Source organism: Artemia franciscana, chromosome 13 (assembly GCF_032884065.1).
Source record: "Artemia franciscana chromosome 13, ASM3288406v1, whole genome shotgun sequence".
Lineage (NCBI taxonomy): Eukaryota > Metazoa > Arthropoda > Branchiopoda > Anostraca > Artemiidae > Artemia > Artemia franciscana.
The window spans coordinates 21,200,211-21,224,335 of record NC_088875.1 but is presented as its reverse complement, the minus strand read 5'-3'; the positions used below and the strand labels follow the sequence as shown (position 1 = coordinate 21,224,335).

The 24,125-nt window shown below is 34.3% G+C and overlaps 1 protein-coding gene across 4 annotated transcripts in view; it reads right to left on the bottom strand.

Annotated features, from left to right (window-relative positions):
• LOC136034648 (elongation factor Tu-like) overlaps positions 1–24,125 on the bottom strand; it is a 235,032-nt gene that overhangs the window by 2,185 nt on the left and 208,722 nt on the right. The window contains exons 1-2 of one of the 4 annotated variants that reach the window (XM_065715954.1): positions 19,142–19,214; positions 6,853–7,066 (exon numbers count right to left, since the gene is read on the bottom strand). In XM_065715954.1, coding sequence (XP_065572026.1) covers positions 6,853–6,909 — 57 coding nt within the window. In that variant the 5' untranslated portion in view covers positions 6,910–7,066; positions 19,142–19,214. Of the gene's footprint in view, positions 1–6,852; positions 7,067–19,141; positions 19,238–24,125 lie in introns of those variants that run through there. The other 3 variants (XM_065715955.1, XM_065715956.1, XM_065715957.1) reach the window with 3 other exon arrangements.

Sequence of the window (24,125 nt, the reverse complement as noted above, 5' to 3'; positions counted from 1 at the left end):
GAAGAATTATAGACTTCTATAATTCATATTTAAAAAATATTCTTCAAGAATAAGGATTATTACTACAAAAAGACCAACAAACGACAATCGGACTATTTTTTTCTAATTCTCCAAGATAAATTTGATGGTTTATTTAATCATATTTTCTATGATTAAAGAATTTATTTTCACCATATAAATGGGACACTAACTTCAAACTCACGAACATCTTCCTTGTTAATTTCTTCAGTGTCTTGGTTTTATTGGCTATAGCAACTTGTTTCTGAAAGAGCCAAATACCAGCATAGCGCTAAAAACTGGCATTTTCAAATAATCATCATCGGCTTCAGGGGTCGGTCCACACGACAACTGTTTGACTTTTAGGATTTGTCAATTTAAAAAGAAACACCAAAATTTACGGTAAATTTCCTGTATTGTGGCTCTAATTGCCTTTACTTACAGACACCAATGTGACTAAAGTCCATTTTTTTCCTTTTTTTCAGTTTTAGAGTCAAAGCACCGTATTAACTATCAACTTTTTACAATGAAAACGATATTCCCTGAAAGTTAGAATTAATACCAAAACCATGAAATTTATTAAACATATAACATTAAATATTTTCTTGAGAAGCTAATTTCAGCCACTCAATTCTGAAATTCGCTTCACAACTTTTTCTGTATTTAGGCATAAGAACAAACCAACAAATTGTGTTGGTTGGGAATTCTCTCAACGGCATTTTCCATATTAGGCATATGAGCCAAACACAAATTTCTCCATTGGACACCTAGTGCATTTCAATCAAAACAAGTAATTAAATATATGTGGTGTTTATTTTGGAAACCACTATTAATATATTATTTAGACGCAGTCAAATTTTGCGCAAAAAATTTGATTGCGACTGTTCCACAAATATTGATTTTTTTTGTCATACATTATTCATCTGGAGAGAAAGGGCTGACTGAAGGCACATTCATGGACTCGTAAATGTTTAAGCAAAATAAGCACAAAGATCTCTTTTTAAGTACTGTGGCAGATGAAAATTATTATCGAGTAAAATAAAAACCCTAGGCGAAAAAACACCACTTTCTATGGACACTTAGCTGAATCCGATATTTCAGCGCATTATTAAGAGTCGAAAGATTAGACTTTGAATTTTGTGAAGCTCAACTAACTAATCTCTCGGGAAACTTGTTTGGAACAAAGCTTTACCCTCACTGACACAAGGCATAATGCTTAAAACACATTAAACGAATTAAAACAATTTCTTTCAATAATCAAAAACAGAAATAAATAAAAAAAGATTATCCGTAGCTCATTATCTTATCAACTTCCGTTAACATTGGCTTTCTATTGGGTGTTCAGCTTTTTCATGTTTTTATTCCTTTCATCCTCTAGCGCTTTCACCCACTCTTTGACTTGCTCATTTGTAAATTTGCCTCTGGTAGAAGTAAAAAATTCTTCCAGTTTTCCCAGCTCACATTTACTAGTTTCGTACTCATACGCTTGCATTATCATATCAAATTTATCAAAGTCCTTTACTAATTTTGCTTCTAATGTACTCTGACTTTCATATTCCATAAAAAGCTTAATTATTTCTTCGCGAGAAACCTCTGGCAACAGTTCAGCTATATCATGAATCGCTTTCTTCTCTCTTTCATGTTTGTCGTCCTCTGTGACACCACAGTGCGGGGTGATATCTCCTACAATGCTTTCCGCAAGATCATGCACTAATGACATCTTCATACATTTGACTTGGTCTATTCCTTCCTCAGGTTTGAGAGCAAAAGTGAGTAAAGCCATACGGTACATATGGGAAGCCACTGTTTCGGGTTCAATTATATCTCTCAGCACCCAACCCGTGCGTTTTAAATGCTTTAGCTTGCCAATTAACTTGCAGAATTCGAGTAACGACAAACTGCTCATGCTTAATACTAGAACAAAAAGATTTCAAAACTTAATCATTGCCTTTTTATATAAAAAATGGATAAAAAAGATAGATAAGAAAACAAAACAGAAAACAAAACAAAACAAAACAAAAAGGGCAACTGGGATAAATAGTAATCAGTAGTATTTGTTTTCACATTCCATAAATATTAGAAAATCATAATTATTGTCTATTTTCTTAGCAGACATTTATGATCATGAAATTTCTCGTCAAAGCTAGGTAACTTGTTGGTAATAGATTTTCTGAGCTAATACACAGATCGAACTACAAGAACAGAAACTTATGCGGAAGAGGCGGGCTTTGGGCTTGTTCCCAGACACAAACTTGAAACTTTATTAATCTTTATTTTGTCACCTATATTTTCATATGATCTGCCTTTTCTGTGTTCTTCCAAAGTTGTTCTCCTGACAGAATTTCTGGTACGTGCCTATCTGAGGGCAAGGTGAAAAATGTAGGCTTAACATGGAAAGATACAACTGTACTTCCCGTATCTACGCACTTGGCTACAGAATCTCCAAGGAATTTTTGAAAAAGACGTCAAAAGATTGAAAGCTTTCAACAATAGTAAAACAGAAAGACTTCTCAAAAAGACACCTTCGGTTTCTTGATTAATGCTTACACCTTACAGGATTGGATAAAAAGACGAAAGGATTGTACAACAAATGAACTGCCTGTGGACTGTTTTGATTACATGTTTAAATGACTGTATATAAAAAAAAAGCTGTAAGAAAGATGAGACTTTACGATACTGTCACTAATCAAACAGTTTATGGTAACCAAATGTAAATAAGGAGCAAAACAGCTCAACAGCAATAAGAAATCTAAGAATCTGAATTTTGATACCAATAGATATATCAAAAGAATTGGCTTATTATGCTTAATTCCAAATATATAAGATTAATTCAGTTTAGTTTTACCCTTCAAAAGCTATGAACCTAGGAACACTTGCCTGATTTTTTAAAGGAGGGAAACAACAGATTCAGATTCAGCGTATCCGAGAACGGATATGTTGAATCTGAAATAGAAGTTTCAAGCTCCCATCTCCAAAATGTGGAATTTTATATTTTTTGCCAGAAGAAAGATCACAGATGCTTATTTATCTGTTTTTTGTTTGTTTGTTTTCCCAAGGGGTGATCCCATCGAACCAATAGTTTAAGATTATAGGACAAAGGCTTAGTTGAACGCAAATTAAAATTCTAGTGCCCTTTTTAGGTGGCCAAGGAGATTGGAGGGCAACTAGCCCCCTCCCCCTTTTCCCTCAAAGTCGTCCAATCAAAATCTTGACATAGCCATTTCGTTCCGCATAGTTGAAAAAATCGGTAATTATGCCTTTGGGGATAACTTGACCCCCTAAAGTCCATGGGGAAAGGTCTGTAAGTCATGAAATTTGTCCACTGTTTACATACAGTATGGTATTTGTTATTGGGAAATATAGATATTTTTCAGGGGGAGATTCTTTCACGGGGATAATTTTTGCGGGGAAGGAAGTTTCTGGGAAGAATTTTCCAAGTTAAATTTTATGCTAGGGGAATTTGCTGGAATCCCTATACAAAATTATTTTTATTTATTGTAATTCATCTATGCCAACTCAGTTTTATATGTCGCAATGTTATGGGGAACTGTCCGAGAGGAAATTCTTACTGGGTTCGAATTATCAATAGTATCTTTCCATAAGGGGGGGGGGGATTTTCCTTGAGAGAAATTCCTCATATGGGACTTTTCCATGGGATAAATTTTCCAGAGGAAATTTTCTGTTGGAACAAGATTCTACAAGGGGGTATTTGTGGGAAGGATTTTCCGTGAAGGAGGGATTTCCAGCATGATTTTAAAAACAATCAGTAAATAAAGTATTTCAAATGAGACTGTTCTAAGAAAAAAATTTCAGCCAGAATTGTCTGTAAGCAATTTTATGGGGGGGGGGGGGTTCAGCTAGAATGGATTTATCTGGGGGAATCTTCCTGGTGGGAGCGGGGGAAGTATTTTGCGTGGGAAAAACTTTTCATGGAGGGATTTACTGTGGGATGAAGGAATTTTCCATGGAAAGAGTCAGATTTCCTGGCACTATTTAAAAACAATCAGAAATTCAATAAAAAAAAACATTTTTTCAACTGGAAGTAAGGAGCACCACAGAAATTATTACGTATATAAGGGGGTTTTCCCTCCTCTTCAGTACCTCATTCTTTCCGCCAATTTTAATTTAAAAAAGACTTATTATTCTAATTAAACGGCCCTCGTGTTTCAGAAGTTATTCTTAAAGAATTGGGGCGAAAAGTCAAATTTTAGCGTAAAAAACGAAGTATTGAGGCAACTCCCCTCACATACAAAATAATTTGTGTTTGTTTTAAGCTTTTTACTCCTTACTTCCAGTTGAAAAAAAAAATTGTCTTTTTTATTTAATGGAAGTAAAGGCTAAGATGATAGGTCAAAGACACAGATGATTGATGATAGATTTCCAAAAATTGGGTAATTGGGCAATCCCACTCGAGCTAACTGAAACGGAAAACAAGAAAATTAGACAAGATGTCCTCGAGTCGAGTAGGAAGAAACCATAACAAAAGAGTTTAGGGAGTACAAACTCGAAGAGAAGGAGTAAAGACACATTCTGAACAAAATAGAGTGAAGGAGTGTACACATTAAATATGCTGCACACACCTCATGAGGTTTGATTTTACAATGAGCTGTCAGTGGTGGTGGTAGTATACAGCTGAATTCAGTATGAAACGTGTTGGCCAGCTTGTAGCTCCCATCCTTCCCCCTGACGAACAATAAACTCCATTAATCTGAAAATTGTTTTCTACATAAATAAACTGCAATGGATCTACAACCCAAAATGTGTCTAGGGTGTAACTCAGATTCTCATTTCCACATCACACATGTAATTTTGAAACCGATTTTATGAAAATGACTCACACCTGCCTAGAATTCAGCTCATTCCCAGTCAAATTTGGCCTTCAGTTACACAAGATACCACTTTGTTGATAAAAGACTGTCACAAGATATAAAAAAAAAACCGATTCAATTTTCAAGGCAAAAAACGTTTAAATAAAACAACGTAGACAAAACTCAGAAATCAGTAAGAATAGGAGAAACGACAGCCAGAAAAGTCTTGGCAGCAAAAAAGAAACAAAATAGAACTCTGAACTTGAATCAAAAAGCAAAAGCTACAACTGCATCAAAAAGGAACAAAAGAATAACAAAAAATAAGAAGTGATTATAATTATTATGAAATAAACCCATGATAAAGGGAATGAAACTCCCACCCGAAACCTCTTTGTAAACGAATGGATTGAAAAGTGAGTTGGAACAACTTAGCAGTCTGAGCAAGGGAGACTGGATCTAAAGGGTTGTGAGAGAAAGTATCTTTAATACTGATATAAAAATGGCATAGCTGGCAAAACGCAAACAAATACTTTGCCTAACTTTTTAAGGTGCTAAGGCATGCAGTTGTAAGTAGAAATGAGAATAAGTTTTTACTCTCTTTGTAAATAACCTTGAGCAAAAGCTTCTGGAGCAATTCTATTTTGTTGCTAAGATCAGTGGAAAAATTTGGATGCAAGGCAAGATATACATATTCCAGTAACAGCCCAACAAAGGATAGGTAAACACAGAGGGATTGCACCCTTATGTAATAAATTTCTTTGAGGAATTATAAACAAGCAGAACAATGCGTTTGATATTATTGGATGTTTGAAACATGCAAAACCCACTTAAATACTATTATAAATTATGACACCAAGGAGTTTAACTTGTTTCACAAACCTTTTGGTTCGGGTAGGCCCAAAAAAACTAGAGTAAAATTCAGCAAGTTAATAGCCTGATTGGGGTATTTATTTAATAGTGTTTACTTTCATGTTTAGAACCCAAACATGAAAAAAATTTTGTCCAAAACACGAGAAATGATTAAAGCAATTGCATTTAATCTGATGAGCAACAAGTCATCTGCATATTTCCATCTGTGAAGGATTACCAACTTTAGTAATCATTACAGGGAATAAAACTGGTCCTAATAAATTTCTTTGAGGAATTCTACAGTAAACAGGGAGGGAAGGGTAAGGTATTCTTCTAATTTACCACTTGTCCTCTGTTAGAGAGGAACTATTGCTACTACTAATAACAACTCACTGCAGCACCAAGCTACCTGAGGCCAAAACAGCTATGCACACTCCTCCTTCATTCCAATCTATTTAAAGCCTCCCTCATTGCACCCTCCCAGGAAATTCCCGTTTCTCTTAAATCTTTTCTTACAACACCCTCCCACTCCATCAGGGACCAACTGCTCTTTGTTTGGGCCTAGATGGTTGACAAGGACTATCTTTGGCAATATGTCAATCTCCATTTGTCAAATGTGTCCTAGCTATCTCAACCTTTCTCTCATTACAGCCCTAAAAAGCAGAACTGACCCAAATTTTTTGAACAGCTTACCCTTAGTTACCAAGAGAGGATCAAGTTCATAGTTTGTTTTCAAGTTTAAAAACAACTGTAAGTTTTGACTTTGTATTTTGGTAACAGTCATTATATCTAACCCATATATTTTTTACAGAGAGTCAAATTTATGAAGTTCTTGGAAACTGTGCTCAACTGTTTGAGCACAAAATGAGTAAAAGCAGACCAGTGAAGAATCAGAGATAGTCGCCGGAAAAAGGAATTGATATTTAAAAAAGTTACGACAAAAGTTTGGAATAAAACAGTTTTGCACTGCTTTACCAATGCGAGTCGTGGCTTTGCATATATTGTGTCGACATGACCAGAACAAAGTACATGCTCTTTATAAAGATGTCTCGCCGGCTCGGGTCTGTATGGCATTATCCTGTGTGCAAATAAAAAGTATTCAAAGTCAAGGGCTTATTGCTTCTGAAATGAAGAACATTATAAGGCCTAAAATACAGGGTTCATTCAGAATTCTTGAAAAGTTTAATGAGCTGCTTACCCTAATAAGTGCAAAAGTCAAGCAAATAAAAGCAGAACTTAAAGCGAAATGTTGCATGTCTGAGGTCTGGAAGAATGCTGCAGGCGTTCTAGAACAAAAATTTGGTGCCTTGGAAGTGAAGCTCTCTTAAAAAATTGCGCAAAATTGTGACAGAGCTGCTGGTTCATGGAACCAGGGTGGATTGGTTCAAAATTATGGTGAATTTCGTTCAGACCTGGAACACAGAAAAACTTATTGCTTTTGGTTTGCAGAGAACCAGAGCTCTAAGAACAGGAAGCAGCAGGATGAATCTGACTTGAATCAGATTAATGAAGATTTTCTTGAAGGTTGCATGCCAAAGCATAGTCTTACAGTCCGTTTAGGTAAACATCAACCAGGAAAATACAGGCCTGTAAAACTCATATTTAAGACAACCAGGGTAAATGTACTGATTATTCAACAGTTTTTCTAAAAAAAAACAACAATGTTTCTACTCAAGAAGGCTTAATTTGAAGACTTTTGGTTTGAAAAGGGTTTCAGTATGTAGGGAAAAAAAAATCTAAGAATCTAACTGTTTGATTAGAAGTTTGATATGTTATCAGAAAAGGGTACAAAACTTCGATTTCCTTGAATTAGAGAGTTTTCACCCATAAATTTGACAGAACAAAAAAGATACCTGTTTTCGACATAAGTCGGAACCCAATTAAGTGCGTGTTGATATACTTGGGAAATATTAGTGGGCAGGGCTTGGTGCATTCGACATGCCACTTCTTTTTACTTTATTTCTTCGTTTCTCTTCAACCTTTTTTAATGTGCAAATGTATACAACACTATTCAGATACTGGAATAAAAAAATGGAAAAATTGCCTCAAGTCTAGGGACAAGATTGGATAATCATATGGAGTGTAATCGTGAGACCAAAGTCTCTATAATAAAATTTGTCATATAATAATGTGATATAGCTCTCTCTATAAACGCTACCTGGAATGGCCCACTTCCTCTTGGCTTTAATGGTCCTCCACTTTAAAAATTGTTTTGACTATTCGTTGTCTGGAGTCCAGAATTCTTACCCAGAATTGCAGAATATATATACCCTACTTAAGATTATTAGAAGTTTGTGACACCAAGGAGTTTAACATGTTTCATCAGCATTTTGGGTGGGATACGGTGTAAGAAAACGGGAGTGGATTTCAAGAATTTTAAAAAGTTTGTTGCCATTATATTTGACTTAATGGATTTTGCCTTCGTATGTAAATTCTTAGCTTTATCCAAAACATGGGTGGAATTTTGACAGTTACTTAGATATGCAAGGATTTGTAGTAATTATATTGATTTTAAAAACAGATGTAAAATTTTAAGCCAAAAATTGATTTTAAGAGGTTTTTCTGTAAATAGATTAACTTGGCAATTTAAAAAATGTAGTTTTCATTATAACGAACTTTTAAATAAATATGAAAAGAATTATCTTGAAATCCTTAGCGAAATCTTTGGTTAATTTTGATTTTCCTTGTTACTGAGTTTGGCGTGTCCCTAATTTTTAACAGTGGATTTCCGGGGGATTTTGCATATATTGTCATTTCAAATTGCCTTATTTTACATTCATTTCCTTGATTTTTATGTAAGTCACATTTACATTAATAGAGAAATTTTGACATAGTGAAAAACTTTGAATAATTGTTTAGTTTTAATATAGATTGTGAATTAGTAACTTAAATACATGAGAGCCAAAATTAAGGTAGGATAAGCTTGTTTTGGTGCTACTTGGTTGTTCTACATTTGTTTGTTTTTGCATAGACATATATTTTGGGGTGATACCTAACACGGGGATACCATGGGGAATTTAGGCACGCCACTTGCCTGGGTAGAGCATTTAAAGTACCGAAACCCTATATGCAAGTGTGTATTCTCCTGATGAGCACTTGTGTTGGGTTGATGCCTCTGGATTATTTGTCTTTTTTTTATGTTTGGAAAATGACAACTTATACTTACTGACGATACGACTGCCTGTCCATGGATTATTCTTTATGGTTGATTGTGTATGGTTATGCTGTTTGACCTATGTGATTGTATGGATGAGTAGGGTTAAAGCCTCATTCATGTGCTGATCTATGTTGATCACTAATGTAGGAAAACAGTCTTCCTTTTCTCCTTCTGTCTTTTTTTTTATTTTTTTTTATGTGTTTGTGCTGTTGCACGGGTCTACTACAAATTTATTCAGTGATAAATGAATTAAAGTATTGTGATCAACCAAGTCAAATAATTAAAAATATGAACACAGTATGAGGCCAAGCAGCAGTTCCTCAGATGATGGAAAAATCCAACATCTAGCATCAAATCAGTAAAACTACAATTAATATAAGAACTTTTTTAATTTTTTTGTGAAATATTATTACAAATAATAATAATCAAAATCTCTCGTTGTTGAGAAAGTACCCGTAGTTGGACTATGTTTTCGTCACAGGAACCTTGAATTTCGACACCAATTGTTTCTCATCTGTTTTACATATTCAGTGAAGTTTCGGCAGACTTCAAAAGGGCCTATTGCTGTCTTTCAAAAATTTTGACAAGGATACTACAAGAAAATTTTCAAAAGAAGTGAATCTCGTAATAGAAGCCAATATCTACTTTGAATTCAGCTGAAGGACCATTTTTAGTTGGTCTGGTATTCCACTACTACATCAGACAAGAAATTTCGACACTTGGAACATTGTTTCGTCAATATAATATTAGCTGCCATTTTAACTTAATTTTATCAAGAGAAAGCCAATGTGGCTACATTTTAGAGAAGATCAAATGTATCTTGATGCGTTGGTACTGGTCCCACTTTTTTTGCGAAAAAAAAAACAAGTAATGACAAATTGAACATTACATAGCTAAAAAATTGTTGGGAGCTCATTTTGTGTCGAAAACAGGAAACTGATTGAAATGAATATTCTTTTTTATCTGGGTGTATCAGATGTAGTATCCACGATTCATATTATCAAAACATAACGATGGCTTCAAGAGATGGTGTTCCAAGTCACGACAAAGCAGAGTTATCCTGTTTTAAAAGAAAATTTCGACAGTGGTTCCAAAATTGCACTGTCGAATTATCGGTGCCTTTACCCTATTGAGAGAGACATGGCTTGTCTGTTTTTAACCACAAATCCCCCTGCAACAAAGACAAGATTTCCTGAGCTTAGAATTGTGCAAAATCATTCAAAAATTGAGATGACTGAAAAGAAAAAAATATGATATGCTGAAAGAAGCACTGAATGCGACGAGTGCTAGAGAGGCTGTCAGGAAAATCACAAATGGTAGATTTGGTCCTGAGCAGGTTTTCGTTGACACTTTTCGCTACCTCCCAGGAAATCAGAGACAAGCAGCCCCCCCCCAGGCATGAAATGGAAGAAAATTCTTTCCCGTGTTGTATACAAATGCTGATGTACTTTCTGACAAACTTGATAAACTGTATCCAAAATGCAGTTGATAAACTGCATTTAAGTTTGTTTGATATAGTTATCATGACCGAAGTGCTTCCAAAGTACTGCCTTAATCCCAAAGCACACTTCTGTCAACTGAGTTGTTATAATATTGTCCACAAGAAGCATTCAAAAAGAGGAGTTTGAATTCATGTTTTGCTGTCACCAGAATTGACCTATGAAGAAGTCGACATTTCATTTACTAGTGAATGAAGTGAAGTAATTAGTGTGGAAGTTAAGTTGTTGGGCTATCCCAAAATGTGAGGATTGTGGCCATATACCGAAGCCACTCTAGAAATGAATTTAGTATGTTAAATGACAACCGCCTGCTAAGTTATCATTCATACCTTTCACCTGTTTCCTCAAAAATTCTTGTTCCTGGTGACATCAATGCACCCAATACCAACTGGTTATTTATTATTTTTTTTTTATTACTGGCTTCACGGCTCCATCACAGATGATGATTTGCCGCTAGTAATGGTAATTCCATCCCTATAGTTTTGACAGGACAGGATTGACATGATCAATATGTTTTGTATTTTGAAGGGCAGGTGTGCAAGAAGTTCCAAAGCTGTCAGTAGCAGAAATCCAAAAGCTGCCAACACTTTAACAGCACAACTTGTGTTGTGACAGCTAAGCTTTGAGGAAAAATTATTTTTGTGTATAATTTTCAGAAAAGTAACAAATGCAACATAGTATAGCTTGCGGTCAGAAATATCAATATTTGTCTGAATCACAACAATACAAACTAATTCAGTGGCAAGCCATATACTAGCCATAAATATCATACTCCATCTACCATTTTATCAAAAGCACTGTATAATATATACTCTAATACTGCCAGTGGACTATAGTATTCGATGTCTGAAGTATGCTGTATATAGCATACTGCTGTTACTTTATGAATGAAGTTGTACACTCCAATGCTGTTATAAAAATAATGCATACCCAACTGCATGCTTGATACTGACTGATCACTATGCTACAGCTACAAAAGCACCAGATTTTCTGGGGAAACAATACTGATTGTCAACCTGTCAGTCACATGTATTATGAAGCTCTGATACTACTTTTGCCCAAATCTAATCCCTAAAATAATTTTTGTCTCATTATGAGGGGGATAAGAGAGGCTGCAATTTTTATAGTAAGAAAATTATATGTAGGAAGTTTTGAATGGCAAATCCAATCCTAACTCATTTTTTCATTCCATTGTTTTTATCTCAGGATCACCCTTTATACAGGGTTAGTAATTGCTCAAGCATTAGAAGTTGCAGAGGTAAGCCTACGTATTTGAAGAAATTTACAATACCCTACTTTGAGCAGAATATCTATTCCATTATATTTCATTCACTTACTTAACAACTTCCCTAGACCATAAAAAGATCCAAAACTGCAGTTGGACCACTCAATGAAGCATGGATGCCCACCAAAAATAATGCAGGGAGGAGAGCACCAGAGTAGCAATGGTGAGGGGAGGAGGAGAAGGAGAATACATTTGAAGATAAAAGGTTTGAAGGCAAAATAAAATTCTCAAGGAAAAAAGAGAAAAGTGCTTAATTTTTACATACCAAATCAAGCAAAATTCAACAAATCTTTAAATGAAGAAAATTCCTTGCAAAAAAATAATTCCTTTAATCAGTGCTTATGCATTATACCACCAACAGTACAGAAGTGAAGTTAGGTTAACCTAACGAAAAATAAAAAAAATGATGAAAATATAATATTTTAGAAACAAAATTTGGGCTATATATTTGCACATTAGGGGGAGGGGGTTGGTAACCTGACCTAAACTAACCTAACCCCCACCCCTAGTGTGCAAATGCATAGCCCAAAATATATAATTCTAATGTATTCTGTCACCCACCACTTGTATTCCAGTGAGTGTAAGCTAATTGTTTCTTAATACATACAGATAAAACTGGTTTCTTCTCAAACATTATACAACATAAACTTGGCATTATAATAAACTTGGTGTTGGCAGTGTTATACATAAGTACCCTTTAATATATCACACATTCAATTATTATGTGTTTAAGATTAATATTATGCCAAAAATCTGAAGTAAAAGAATATAAGACTCAAACTAAATTGTAGAAAATAAAGGAAAAAGGTATCATGTTAAATGGTCCATTTAATTTCTGAGTAAAACAACAGCTACATTTTGAAAGAGCATAAAAAAAGGTCTCAAGTGGTATTTTCATCTAATTTATAGCTCGATAATGAAGATATCTCCAAATTCATCACAGAATCCCCTCCCCCTTCTCTGCATGGGAACCATAGTTTCTCTTTTTTATCTTAGACTATTTTTTAATCTAAGTCTCTTATATTTTCGGATCTTTTAAAAAATCAAATAGAATAGCAAAAGAAAACAAAATTTAAACTCACGGCTGTTGCGGCTTGGTGCTGCAGTAAGTTATTAGTAGTAGTAGTAGTAGTAGTAGTAGCTGTTGAGCTGTCTAAAATAACCCTCTTTGCATCAATGCTCAAAATTACCCAGAATGTAAACATGTTCAAATGGAATTTGTCACCATGAGTCACAAAAAATCTTTGATGAAATGGTATGGTTTTATTTACATTATCCTTTCAAACAGTTCGTGGTAACAAACTGTAGTAAGGAGCGACCCGGCTCAATAGTAACCAAAACTCTAAAAAATGGAATTTTGATACCAATACCTACATCAAAAGAATCGCATTTTAATGCTGATTTTAAATATATAAGTTTCATCAAGTTTAGTCTTACCCATCAAAAGTTACAAGCCTGAGAAAATTTGCGTTATTTTAGAAAATAGGGGGAAACGCCCCCTAGAAGTCATAGAATCTTAACGAAAATCACACCATCAGATTCAGCGTATCGGAGAACCCTACTGTAGAAGTTTCAAGCTCCTATCAGCAAAAATGTGGAATTTTGTATTTTTTGCCAGAAGGCAGATCACGGATGCGTGTTTATTTGTTTTTTTTTTCCCAGGGGTGATCGTATCGACCCAGTTGTCCTAGAATGTTGCAAGAGGGCTCATTCTAACGGAAATGAAAAGTTCTAGTGCCCTTTTTAAGTGACCAAAAAAATTGGAGGGCACCTAGGCCCCCTCCCACGCTAATTATTTTACCAAAGTCATAGGATCAAAATTCTGAGATAGCCATTTTATTCAGCGTAGTCGAAAAACCTTATAACTATGTCTTTAGGGACGACTTACTCCCCCACAGTCCCCGTGGGAGGGGCAACAAGTCACAAACTTTGACCAATGCTTACATACAGTAATGGTTATTGGGAAGTGTACAGGCGTTTTCAGGAGGATTTTTTTGGTTGGGGGAGGGGTTGAGAAGAGGGGGATATGCTGGGGGAACTTTCCATCGATAATTTGTGATGGGGGATGAAAATCTCCATGAAGGGAGTGCAGGATTTACTAGCATTATTTAAAAACACAATGAAAAAATAAATATGAAAAAGTACTTTCAGCTGGAAGTAAGGAACAGCATTAAAACTTAAAACAAACAGAAATTATTACCCATTTGAGGGGCTCACCTCCTCCTAATACCTCGCTCTTTACGTTAAAGTATTTTTAGTAATTTCAACTATTTATTCTATGGCTTTTGTGATTCTGGGGTCATTCTTAATGAATTGGGACAAAATTTAAGCTTTAGTGTAAAGAGCGAGGATCTGACAAGGGGGCGAACCCCCTCATATATGTAATAAAAATATGAGAATACAAAAGTTCTTTACGTAAGCTAATTTATAAGTTACGTAAATCTCTTACTAATAAAAATATTCGTAAAAAATTAAAAGTTCTAGTTGCCTTTTTAATTAACCAAAAAATCGGAGGGCAACTAGGCTTCCTCCCCCGCTCTTTTTTTTTCTCAAAATCATTCGATCAAAATTATGAGAAAGCCATTTAGCCAAAAAATGCAAATTTCGTTTTAATTATTCCTCTGCGGAGAGCCAAAATCAAAACATGCATTGATTCAAAAACGTTCAGAAATTAAATAAAAAAAAAAAACAGTTTTTTTAACTGAAAGTAAGGAGCGACATTAAAACTTAAAACGAACAGAAATTACTTCGTATATGAAAGAGGCTGCTTCCTCATCAACGCCCCGCTCTTTACGCTAAAATTTTTTACTGTTTTAAAAAGAAGAATTGATAGACAGAGTCAAACTTTAGCGTAAAGAGCGGGGCGTTGATGAGGAAGCAGCCTCTTACGAAGTAATTTCTGTTCGTTTTAAGTTTTAATGTCGCTCCTTACTTTCAGTTAAAAAAACTTGTTTTTTTTATTTAATTACTACAATAGGAAGAAAGGTCAGTACTTCAATTATCTATGTCTGATTTCTGATGTGCATTAAAAAATTGAGACAAAATCTTTGGAAAGTAGTGAAAAAATTATGTCAAGTTAAGTGAAAGTGACAATTACTAGGGGTGGATTGTCACTACTGATAAAATCACATGGGGATGGTAACCCTGAATGAAAATAGGATTTTTGGGGAACTCTCCAAAAATTTGGGGATAGTAGAAGCATGTCATTTCCAGACAAAATCTGACAACAAGTTTTACTAGGTCATGAAAAATGCCAAGTAGCATTGCCACTATGCTATTCCAATTTTTTTCACAGCAGAGCACAACTTGTGTTTTGACAGCCTTCCTTTGAGCAAGTATTTTTACATGTAAAAATGGTATTTTCAGACAAAATCTTCCAATAAATTAGAAAACTGCCAAGTAGCATTGCTACTTTGCTACCCCACTTTTTACATGGCAGATGAAAGGTATTGATAATGTGGACTGGGATGATTTCTTCAAGCTTAGTCATTACTCAGCCACTTGATAAAACTTTCATAAACTGTGTCAGCCACAAGTGCACAATAAAATAGATCAATGTGGCTATATTAACCAAGCAACAAAACTTTGAAATAGTTTACCTGATACTGTAGTTTCTGTGCAAACATTTAAGAGAGCTGTTGTTGAAAGTTGAGTTCTATGAAAAATAGTTTCTATAATATACTTAGTTCCATAATTGTTTTACAGAAAATTATATCTTGTTTTGTGTTTTGCAGTGTTGCTGTTGAGTTGTCATTTCTTGCAACAAGCCTATGGCTTTCTAGTGAGCTGTATAAAATAAATAAGTCCTTTAAATACAGTATTTACTCAGTTACAGATAGAATGGGATAAATATTTATTCATTAGGAAAGTAATGTACTTTTAGGAGTAAGATAAGTATCTCTATGAACTCATACTCCTTACTGTTCTAAACTAGTTTTCAGAATTCTGTCCTACAATTTCCTGCAAATGCTTCCCTGGTATTAAGTATTAGCCTACCAAGATTTTGTTTAAATTGCATTAATGTCTAGGTATGACCCTAGTCTAAGGGGGAAAAAAAGCTATTTGTGTTCTTTGAGTTTCTCAAATTGGCATTGTCAAACAAGTACTGATGAGAAATGAACATACAAAATAGTTCAAAGCACTAAAGTCAGTAAACTTTTGGGTCTATAACCTAGTTATACATCCAGGTGGGAAGGGGCAGACAGTGGCATTGTTTGGGAGGAACTGCCCCCCCCCCCAATAATTTGGAGATAAAATTATGAGGACAACAAACTTTTTTGGTATATATTATTTGAAAAATAACCTAAAGTGCACTTTTTGGCACATAATAATGCCCTTATTAAGTCAAACTTATAAAGAGTAATAAAATGTAAAATTAGTGTATAAATGAGCCCATAATTAGCTCTCCATAATGGCCATGTGTCTGGCCCAGCCTTTCTATTCCAAAATGTCACTCATGTTGCACTTTTAGTGTAATATTTGAGCTATATTGAAAGCAGTGGTGTTGTTGAGGGGGGGGGGTAGTTGCCTCCCAAAATTTTGGAAAAAAATATAATTTATTAAGTAGCTTTAAACTGTTGCTCATTTTAAGTGTCAATTTGGCTCTTTACTGAGAGCAGTAAAGTAATAAAGTATTTTAACTAATCCATGCTCATTTTTAACACAAGAAAAATGAGAAAAATAGGGGTCCATTACACTCCATAATATGTTCCACATTACAATTTTTCCAAATATACTGCCTTTGAGTTTTTATCATCAAGAAAAAATGTGAGCCTAGCTAATGGCAAAATTCAAACATGCTCTATGCTTTTTGTTTCACTATATTTGCTCAAATAAATTTTTTCCCTGATATTCAAGGTGATTTTACTTCCTAAAACCTATCAGTTCAAGATTACATGTTTCAAAACGTTCGAAAGTGGAAATGGATACACCCTCTACATCTGCAAATGGGACAAAATGGAATCATTTAAGAATAAGAAGGTAGATATGTGGTGAATAGAACTTCCTGAATTAAAAAGAAATCACTTAAAAGAAAATAAGACTTAGTGCATTTTATAATGATATTTGTACTATAACTAGATAGGTCAAATTGGTTGTAGTTTAGTCATAAAACTTTGTAGTGGGGGATCCACTCCAGGAATGTTTTAATTGTTTTAATTTTTATTTCCAGTATTTAATTTTCATTTCTGGTATTTACTTGAAGCTCTGAGACTCTTATTCCTCATTGAAATGCCTAATAAGTACTGATAACATCCTATTCCTTAAATTCTGGATTAACATACTAACCCCTAAATGCAGAACTGCCTCAATGTATAATACCATGATGACTTCTCACCATTTTTGCATTTCTAAATATTTCTTTTGGCCAGATCCAAAAAAAGAATTGACATAAATGTGCTAAGAATATGACTGAAATTAGTTGCTTTTCACACAATGCCAGTGCTATAAGTAGGACATTTATCTCTGCATCAGCATGCTGTAGAAAATGTCTGCCAAGAATGGAATAAAGTGAATTTAAGCAAAATAAGTATATTTTTCTCACAATTTATAAACTTTGTATGCACACATAAGTGGTACTTAAATATTTGCTTTTTATACTGTTATCAGTTTTATCATGCAACACTAGGGGGACTAAGCTTTGCTTGTGAAGGGAATTATAGAAATTAAAATGATATTCAGTTTAACCCCTATCCAAAAAGTATATCCTGATTTACACAAGAAAAACATTTGCTATTTCCTTAGTTACATAATTCCTTTTTTAAACAAAGATACAAAGGGGGAGGTAGTTTCAAACTTTAGGAGTTAATTTTTCCTTTAGATTGGTATCCCTGGCAATTTTTAATCAAATTAAGGTAACTGCCACAATTATGCCAAGAATTATTCAGATTTTCTGGACATTCTTTATAAAACTATGCCCAACATAGAAGTTGATAATTCTAGCTTTATTTTTTGAATACTTTCAAATTTGAAATATGGCACAATATAAAGTTACACAATCTGTGCCAATACTATTGTACTGCCTACAATTTTTGTTTTGACTTTATTTTACCTGCTGATATCAATACTATTTATCAATGTAAATCAGCAAATCCACAAAAAAATCAATTTAATAAGAAATCATAAATAATATTTCAATAAATCATGTACATAAAAATTTTAGCATAACAAATTAAATCTTTTATTCAAAATCACAAGCAAGTGAATAGCACAACATCCATGGCTATTACAATAGACCTTGGTTCAATTATGAGCATCAGTATCCTGTGCTGGGTGTGGGGGTTGGGGAAAGTGGAAAGAGAATATGTACTGCAGCATTAGTGGTGAATCTGACTGAGAAAAGCCAAGTATATACAACATTCACCTTTGTCCACCTGAAAGCTTGATAAGCTGCAGCAGCTCACTACTGACAATTTAATAAAAGCAAAGCACCAGCCCTTATATTCTAGATTGTCTGATGTGTGTTTATTGTTTATAATGTATAGAATAATGTTTTTAAACTCATCAAGTCACATGTTTGTTAAATAGTCAGTTTTTCTTTACTATTTTTTGAATAGCACCCTTTCTTGCCCCTCAATAAAAATAGTGTAGCTACATCCCTAACAACTGAAGCTGACTATTAGCAAATTGAGCAGGCCAGAGCTGTTACTGCTTTCCCCTGAAGAATGGCTCATACCCATGACCCATTAAGATAGGCCTATGAATTCTTACTGTATAATATAGTATATGGGCAAAATTCTAGTTAATTGACTTCTTGCTATCTCAGAAAGGGTTTAGGTTAGGAAAATGAAACTTTCAGGGATGGGTCTACAGGCTAAATTATGTCCTGGGAAGGTATTTTGAAGTACCTACCTCCACTCCTTCTCTCTTTAGAAGGTCCTGAAATTTGCCTACATGTCAGGTCTATTACCTATTGAAATTTTGACAAAACAACATTTTACCTTAATTTGCAGTTACTAGTTGCTTTTTCTCTGCCTTTAGTTCTGAAAATGCAATTCCTGTTATTTGAGCAGAATTTTGAGCTATATCAATGTTTTTTTTTTCAAAATTTAGGAAATGTATTTGCATATCTTTAAAACCTTATAAAATGGAATTAAGCAAAGTTATGAAGCTGAAAACAATTTTTTTGTACTTCAATTAAGCAGACAATCTATTTTGCAATGTTTCACTTTTATAACACACATATTTTTAAAGGTCATCAAAGGTCAGGGCCCTCTAGAGGGAGAAGGAGTGGAGGTAGTTGCTTCAAAACACCTTCCTAGGACATACTTTAATCTTTAGATTCATCTCTGAAAGTTTCATTTTCCTAACCTAAACCCTTTCCGAGATAGCAAGTAGTCAATTGACTAGAATTTTACCGGTATATGTTTTTGTTCATAAGATTCTTGAAATTTTTTCAACTAATCCATGTTCTAAAATAACTTCTATAACTATTATAAAATGAAATCTCTTAGTTTAGTTTGTTCAATAGGTCACAAATGTGAAAAAGCCGATTAACAAAGAGGAAATGAAGCATCAGAAGATGCAAAACGATGGAAAAATACATTACTGTGACTTTGTCTTGGCTATAAATCAATTACCAACTAATACAAGGTTTTCACGTTTTAAAATATTTGCCAAATCATGTTTTCGAAAATTAATGCCAAGAATGTCACTTTTTCGCTAAGAAGTTTCTGTCACCTCAAGTGCACCTGACAAAATTTTCGAGGCAGTGGAAACTGACGTTACTGTCTTGTCTACTTATGTTTCTTTTAAGCTTCCTTAGATTTTTTTAAGATCAGACAAGTCACTAATGTTACAATAATTTTGCCAATTACGCTAATTCTACCATATTGTCATGCTGCAAATGGCCAAAAACAGCCTCACTATGGATGGTGATTATAGTTTTTTCTACACTAGCACTAGATTCAACATGTGCAAGCAACTACTACTACTTTTAATTCTACTGCTAATGCCACTTGACTATCATTACTTCTATTGATACTGCTACTACTGAGATTAAGGGTATTCAGAAGAAAATTTCTGATAATGTTGAGGCAATGTTTAACTAAATCAAAACACTCACTATGTATGTGGATTACGAAAAAGACGCATCAGCAGTATACAAGGAACTACTTAGGGCATTAAGTTAAAACTTTCAGGGCAGGATGAGAAGGATGTTGAACCAACCAAAAGGCACTATGTTTATACTGCTGCGACTAAAGTTAGACAGCTACTGCTACAATCATTGCTTTCACTGGGGCTAAGGATATTAAGATGAAACTATTAGGGAATATTTAGAAGGATATTGGACTAAATTAAAGCTTCTAACTATATACATTCATGTTGTCAAAAGAGCGCATAAGCAATATCTCAGAAATGGCTTGGAAAATTAAGTTGAAACTTTCGGCATAAGTTGAGGGATTTTATTTATCTAATTGTTGTAGAAACATCAAAAAGGGCTCATTCAATTGGAAATTGAAAAGGCTAGCGGTCTTTTTAACAGTCGAAAGTGAAAGGAAGGCAACTAGCCCTTTAAAACACCCGCCGCTTCCCCAAACACATCCAATCAAAATTTTGAAATAAGTATCTTGTTCGGCGTAGTTAAAAGCTCCGGAAAATATGTTTTTGAGAATGACAACCTTCCCATAGCCCTCAGGGAAAGGGTTTTAAGCTATAGCCTGGGGGAATATAAGGTTCTCATAGAAAGGGTAGCCGTAAAAACTTCGGAAGGGGATAATTGGATTGGTAATCAGGAGTTCTAGTGTCCTAGATTCAAGGTGGATGGAGGGCAGATACCCACCCCTACTTCTATACCTCCCATATTTCCGAAATGCATCAGATAGACATTTTGAGGTGGTCATTTTCTGTTGTAGAAACTTAAAAAAAAGTTCATTCGATTGAAAATTGAAATGGCCTTTCCAATAGTCAAAAGTGATCGGAGGGCAACTAGCCCCCCCCCCGCCAATTCATTCTCAAGACACATTTAATACAATTTCGCGATAGCCATTTTGTCCAGCATAGTTGAAAGGTGTGAAAATTACGTCTTTGAAGATGACAACCCCCCGCCCTCAGCGCTTGGGTTGTAAGTTATACCCCAAGGGCATATAATAGAGGTTTTTAGGGAAAGTGTGGTCGTATAAACTCCGGAGGGGGCTCAATTGAATGGAAATAGATTTAAGAGTCAAAGTTATCGGCGGCAACTCCCTTACGTCGTATTTTCCACAAATCCATCCGATAAAAATTATGAAATAGCCATTTGTTAAATAATAGTCCCAAGATCATATAATAAGGTCTTTGAGGTGGACAGAATCACCCAGGGTCCGGGGGAAAGTGTTGTAAGTTATGCCCCATGGGTATATAAGTTTTTATATGCAAGGAGTGATCGTCTGAACTTTAGAAGAGCCTTATTTGATCTGAAATTTATAGTTCTAGTACCCTTTTAAGAGTCAAACATGATGGAGACCAACTAGCCCCCTCCCTGACATCCTCTTTTTCCAAAACGTCTTCCATTGAAATTGTGATATAGAAATTTTGTTACCAATAGTAAAAAAATCGTGTGATAATATCTTTAGGGTGGACACAATCCCCCAGAGCCCATGGGAAAGGGTTGTAAGTTATGCCCGGGGCATATAATTTTCTATGGAACGGGTAGTCGTAAAAGCTTTGTGGACAGAGCTCGTTTGATTGGAAGTCAGAAGTTTTAATGCCCTCTTAAGAATCAAAAGTCAATGTAGGGCAATCAGACCCCCCCCCTAATTCTATCATTAAGGAAACCAAAGGTGTTATGTGCATACTACTACTGATGCTGCTACAGCTATTGCTACTGTGTAAGCTAAGGGTTTTAAGTTGAAGCTTTTAAGGAATTTTTAGGCGGTTGCTGAACTAACTCAAAACAAACTATGAGAATGTGGACTTTCAAAAAGGTGACAAAGCCATACATGAGGAACAACATACATTATTAATTTAGACTTTTAAGGGTAAGGTGTGGTGGATTTTGAACTAGCCAGAAGGCACTATGTGTATTCTTTTAATACTACCAATACAGTTACTACAACTAATGACCCTAAGGGTATTAAGACCAAAACTTTTAGGGAACGTTTAAGAGGTTCAATTAAACGAAAGACCCGTTTGCAGGCAGGTTTTCAAAAGGGTATAAGAAATATCATAGGCAACACTACTCTATAATAGCTAGATATAACATTACAACTTTTAAACGAGCTAATTAGATTCAAAATTAGAAGTTCTGTTGTTCTTTTTAAGAGTAAAAAGAGATTGGTAGGCAAGGAGCCCTTCCCTCAAGCCTATTCATTTTCCAAATACATCCAGTCAAAACTTTGAGACATCCAATTTGTTCAGCATAGTAGTATCGCCCAGAAACTATGGCATTTGGGATAGTTGGTATGTCAAACCCCCAAAATTATGCAATTGACCCGTCAGGCTTTAAAACTAAACGTTGCTTTGAAAAAATCCGATGGCATTGTGTTTATGGTTGCCAATGAGACAACTCCGCAATATATTGAGAACGACATGTGATATTAAGTTAAAACGTTTTCGGGGTACTACTTTTACTACTTCTGTTTTTACAATTTAAATATATAAAAAGAGCTCAAGAGTATCCAAGTTGTCAAAGAGCATAGATAGTATCTTTTGCGAATGATACTAAGTTTTATTTTTCAGATCAGCTTCAGAAGCTGTACAATTGAAAAAATAGTGTTATGTCAGGTGTGACAATTGTTGAAAAGGTTTCCCCAGCATACAAATAGCAACCCAAACTACGAATTCTCTTAGAAAAAAAAATGTAAAACAGTATTTTTTCCATGAAACTGTCCAAACTAACAGAAATCAATTTCAAAAACCTCTTCCACAAAACAAGCTTTTCGAAAAAAGTAAAGAGTTCCATTAAGCCAATAATGAGCGGAAACAAAGTCAAATAATCTTTCAAACGTATAACTACCACAAATCACTATCAATGAATATATGAAACTCGAAAAGAGCAGAAATTGCATTAAATTTGGCCGAGTCGAACTCAATAATTTCTTTTCAAGACCAGAACATAATTTTCGCTTTACAAAAAACAACATACATTTTAAATGTTTTCATTATTTTTACGTTCGTTAATAAAAAATTATCAGAACTTTAAAAAATAAATATCAGTATATGTCAATTACACTGACAATCAATAGTCATATATATATATATTTATTGATTGTGATTTATGGTAGTTTTATTCGTGTAAAATTATTTGACTTTGTTTCTGCTCATTCTTGGCTTAATGGAGCTTTTTATTTTTCTTTGAAAAGCCTTTTTCATGGAAAAAGTTTTCATAATTAATATTAATAATGACTGGATTTCTAAAAACCAGTTAAGATTTGTTAAAGGTAAATTAGAGGCAGATGCCCTGGAGAAATTCATCATAATACTGAAAGAAAATAACAAGATAAAGAAATTTACACTTTGCCTTCTCTTTGATATTAAAGATGCCTTCGAGAATGCATGGAATCCCGAGATTTTCAAAAAGCTATTAGAATTTGACTGTTCTACCCCTCTAGACATGTTGATTAAGATTTACCCATTATATCGATCAGTTTCTTATGGTGATAAAAGTGATAATATGTCATATTAAAAATCTTGCTCACAAGGAAGCATGCTATCTCCGTTTTTGTGGTCTAATAACATGGACGATTTGCTTGGTTCGAGATTCCAACAGACTGTACAATACAAGCGTATGCTGAAGATATATGTGTAATGATATCTTTTAGTGATACGAATTTCCTAGATCACACACTAAAATAGTATTTATACTATTTTAAAAATGGGCAGATAAAAATAAATTAAATTTCGATCCTAATAAATGCGAAGCTATCGTCTTTACGAAGGAAAGAGAAATCTCACAGATTAATCTTCGGTTTTTAAGTCATAGAATGCCACCAATTGGTAAAGTAAGATACTTGGACTTAAATTTGGATAGAAAACTACTTAGAAATGACTATGTTGAAAGTTAAGTAAGCAGACAATATTCATAAAAGTTGTTTGTGCCGCTATTACCACTTAAGGACTTATGGTTGTCAGCGTCCAATAAAAAGAGAATTGTAAAAAGTTTGTATCCGTCCAAAAAATTTATATGGTTTTGATTTGCAAAACTTTATTATCTACTAAAACTGAGATAATAAAGGCTTTAGCGGGATACCTTCCCTTCGACTTTAGAGCCAGAAATATTTCTTATCAGATATATAAAGAGAAGAACGCCTGATGATTGGCTGCCGCTGAATATTTTACATAGCCATAAATTAATTGAACATATATATTATACAGACTCAGATGTAAATTGTATTTTCTGTAATTCCTTTTCTTCTTTTAATAATATAAATAAAATTCGGAAAACTACGCAAAAACCTATTTGTAAAATGATGTTACTTATTCTGCAAAGCTATTAAGCCCTTGATCTTTGATTTTTTTTACTGATCATCTTGACCTTCTTCAACTTGAAAAGCTTCCCCTAACCATAAACTGACACAAATTGTTACAGGTCACTGTAAATGAAATGCATTTTT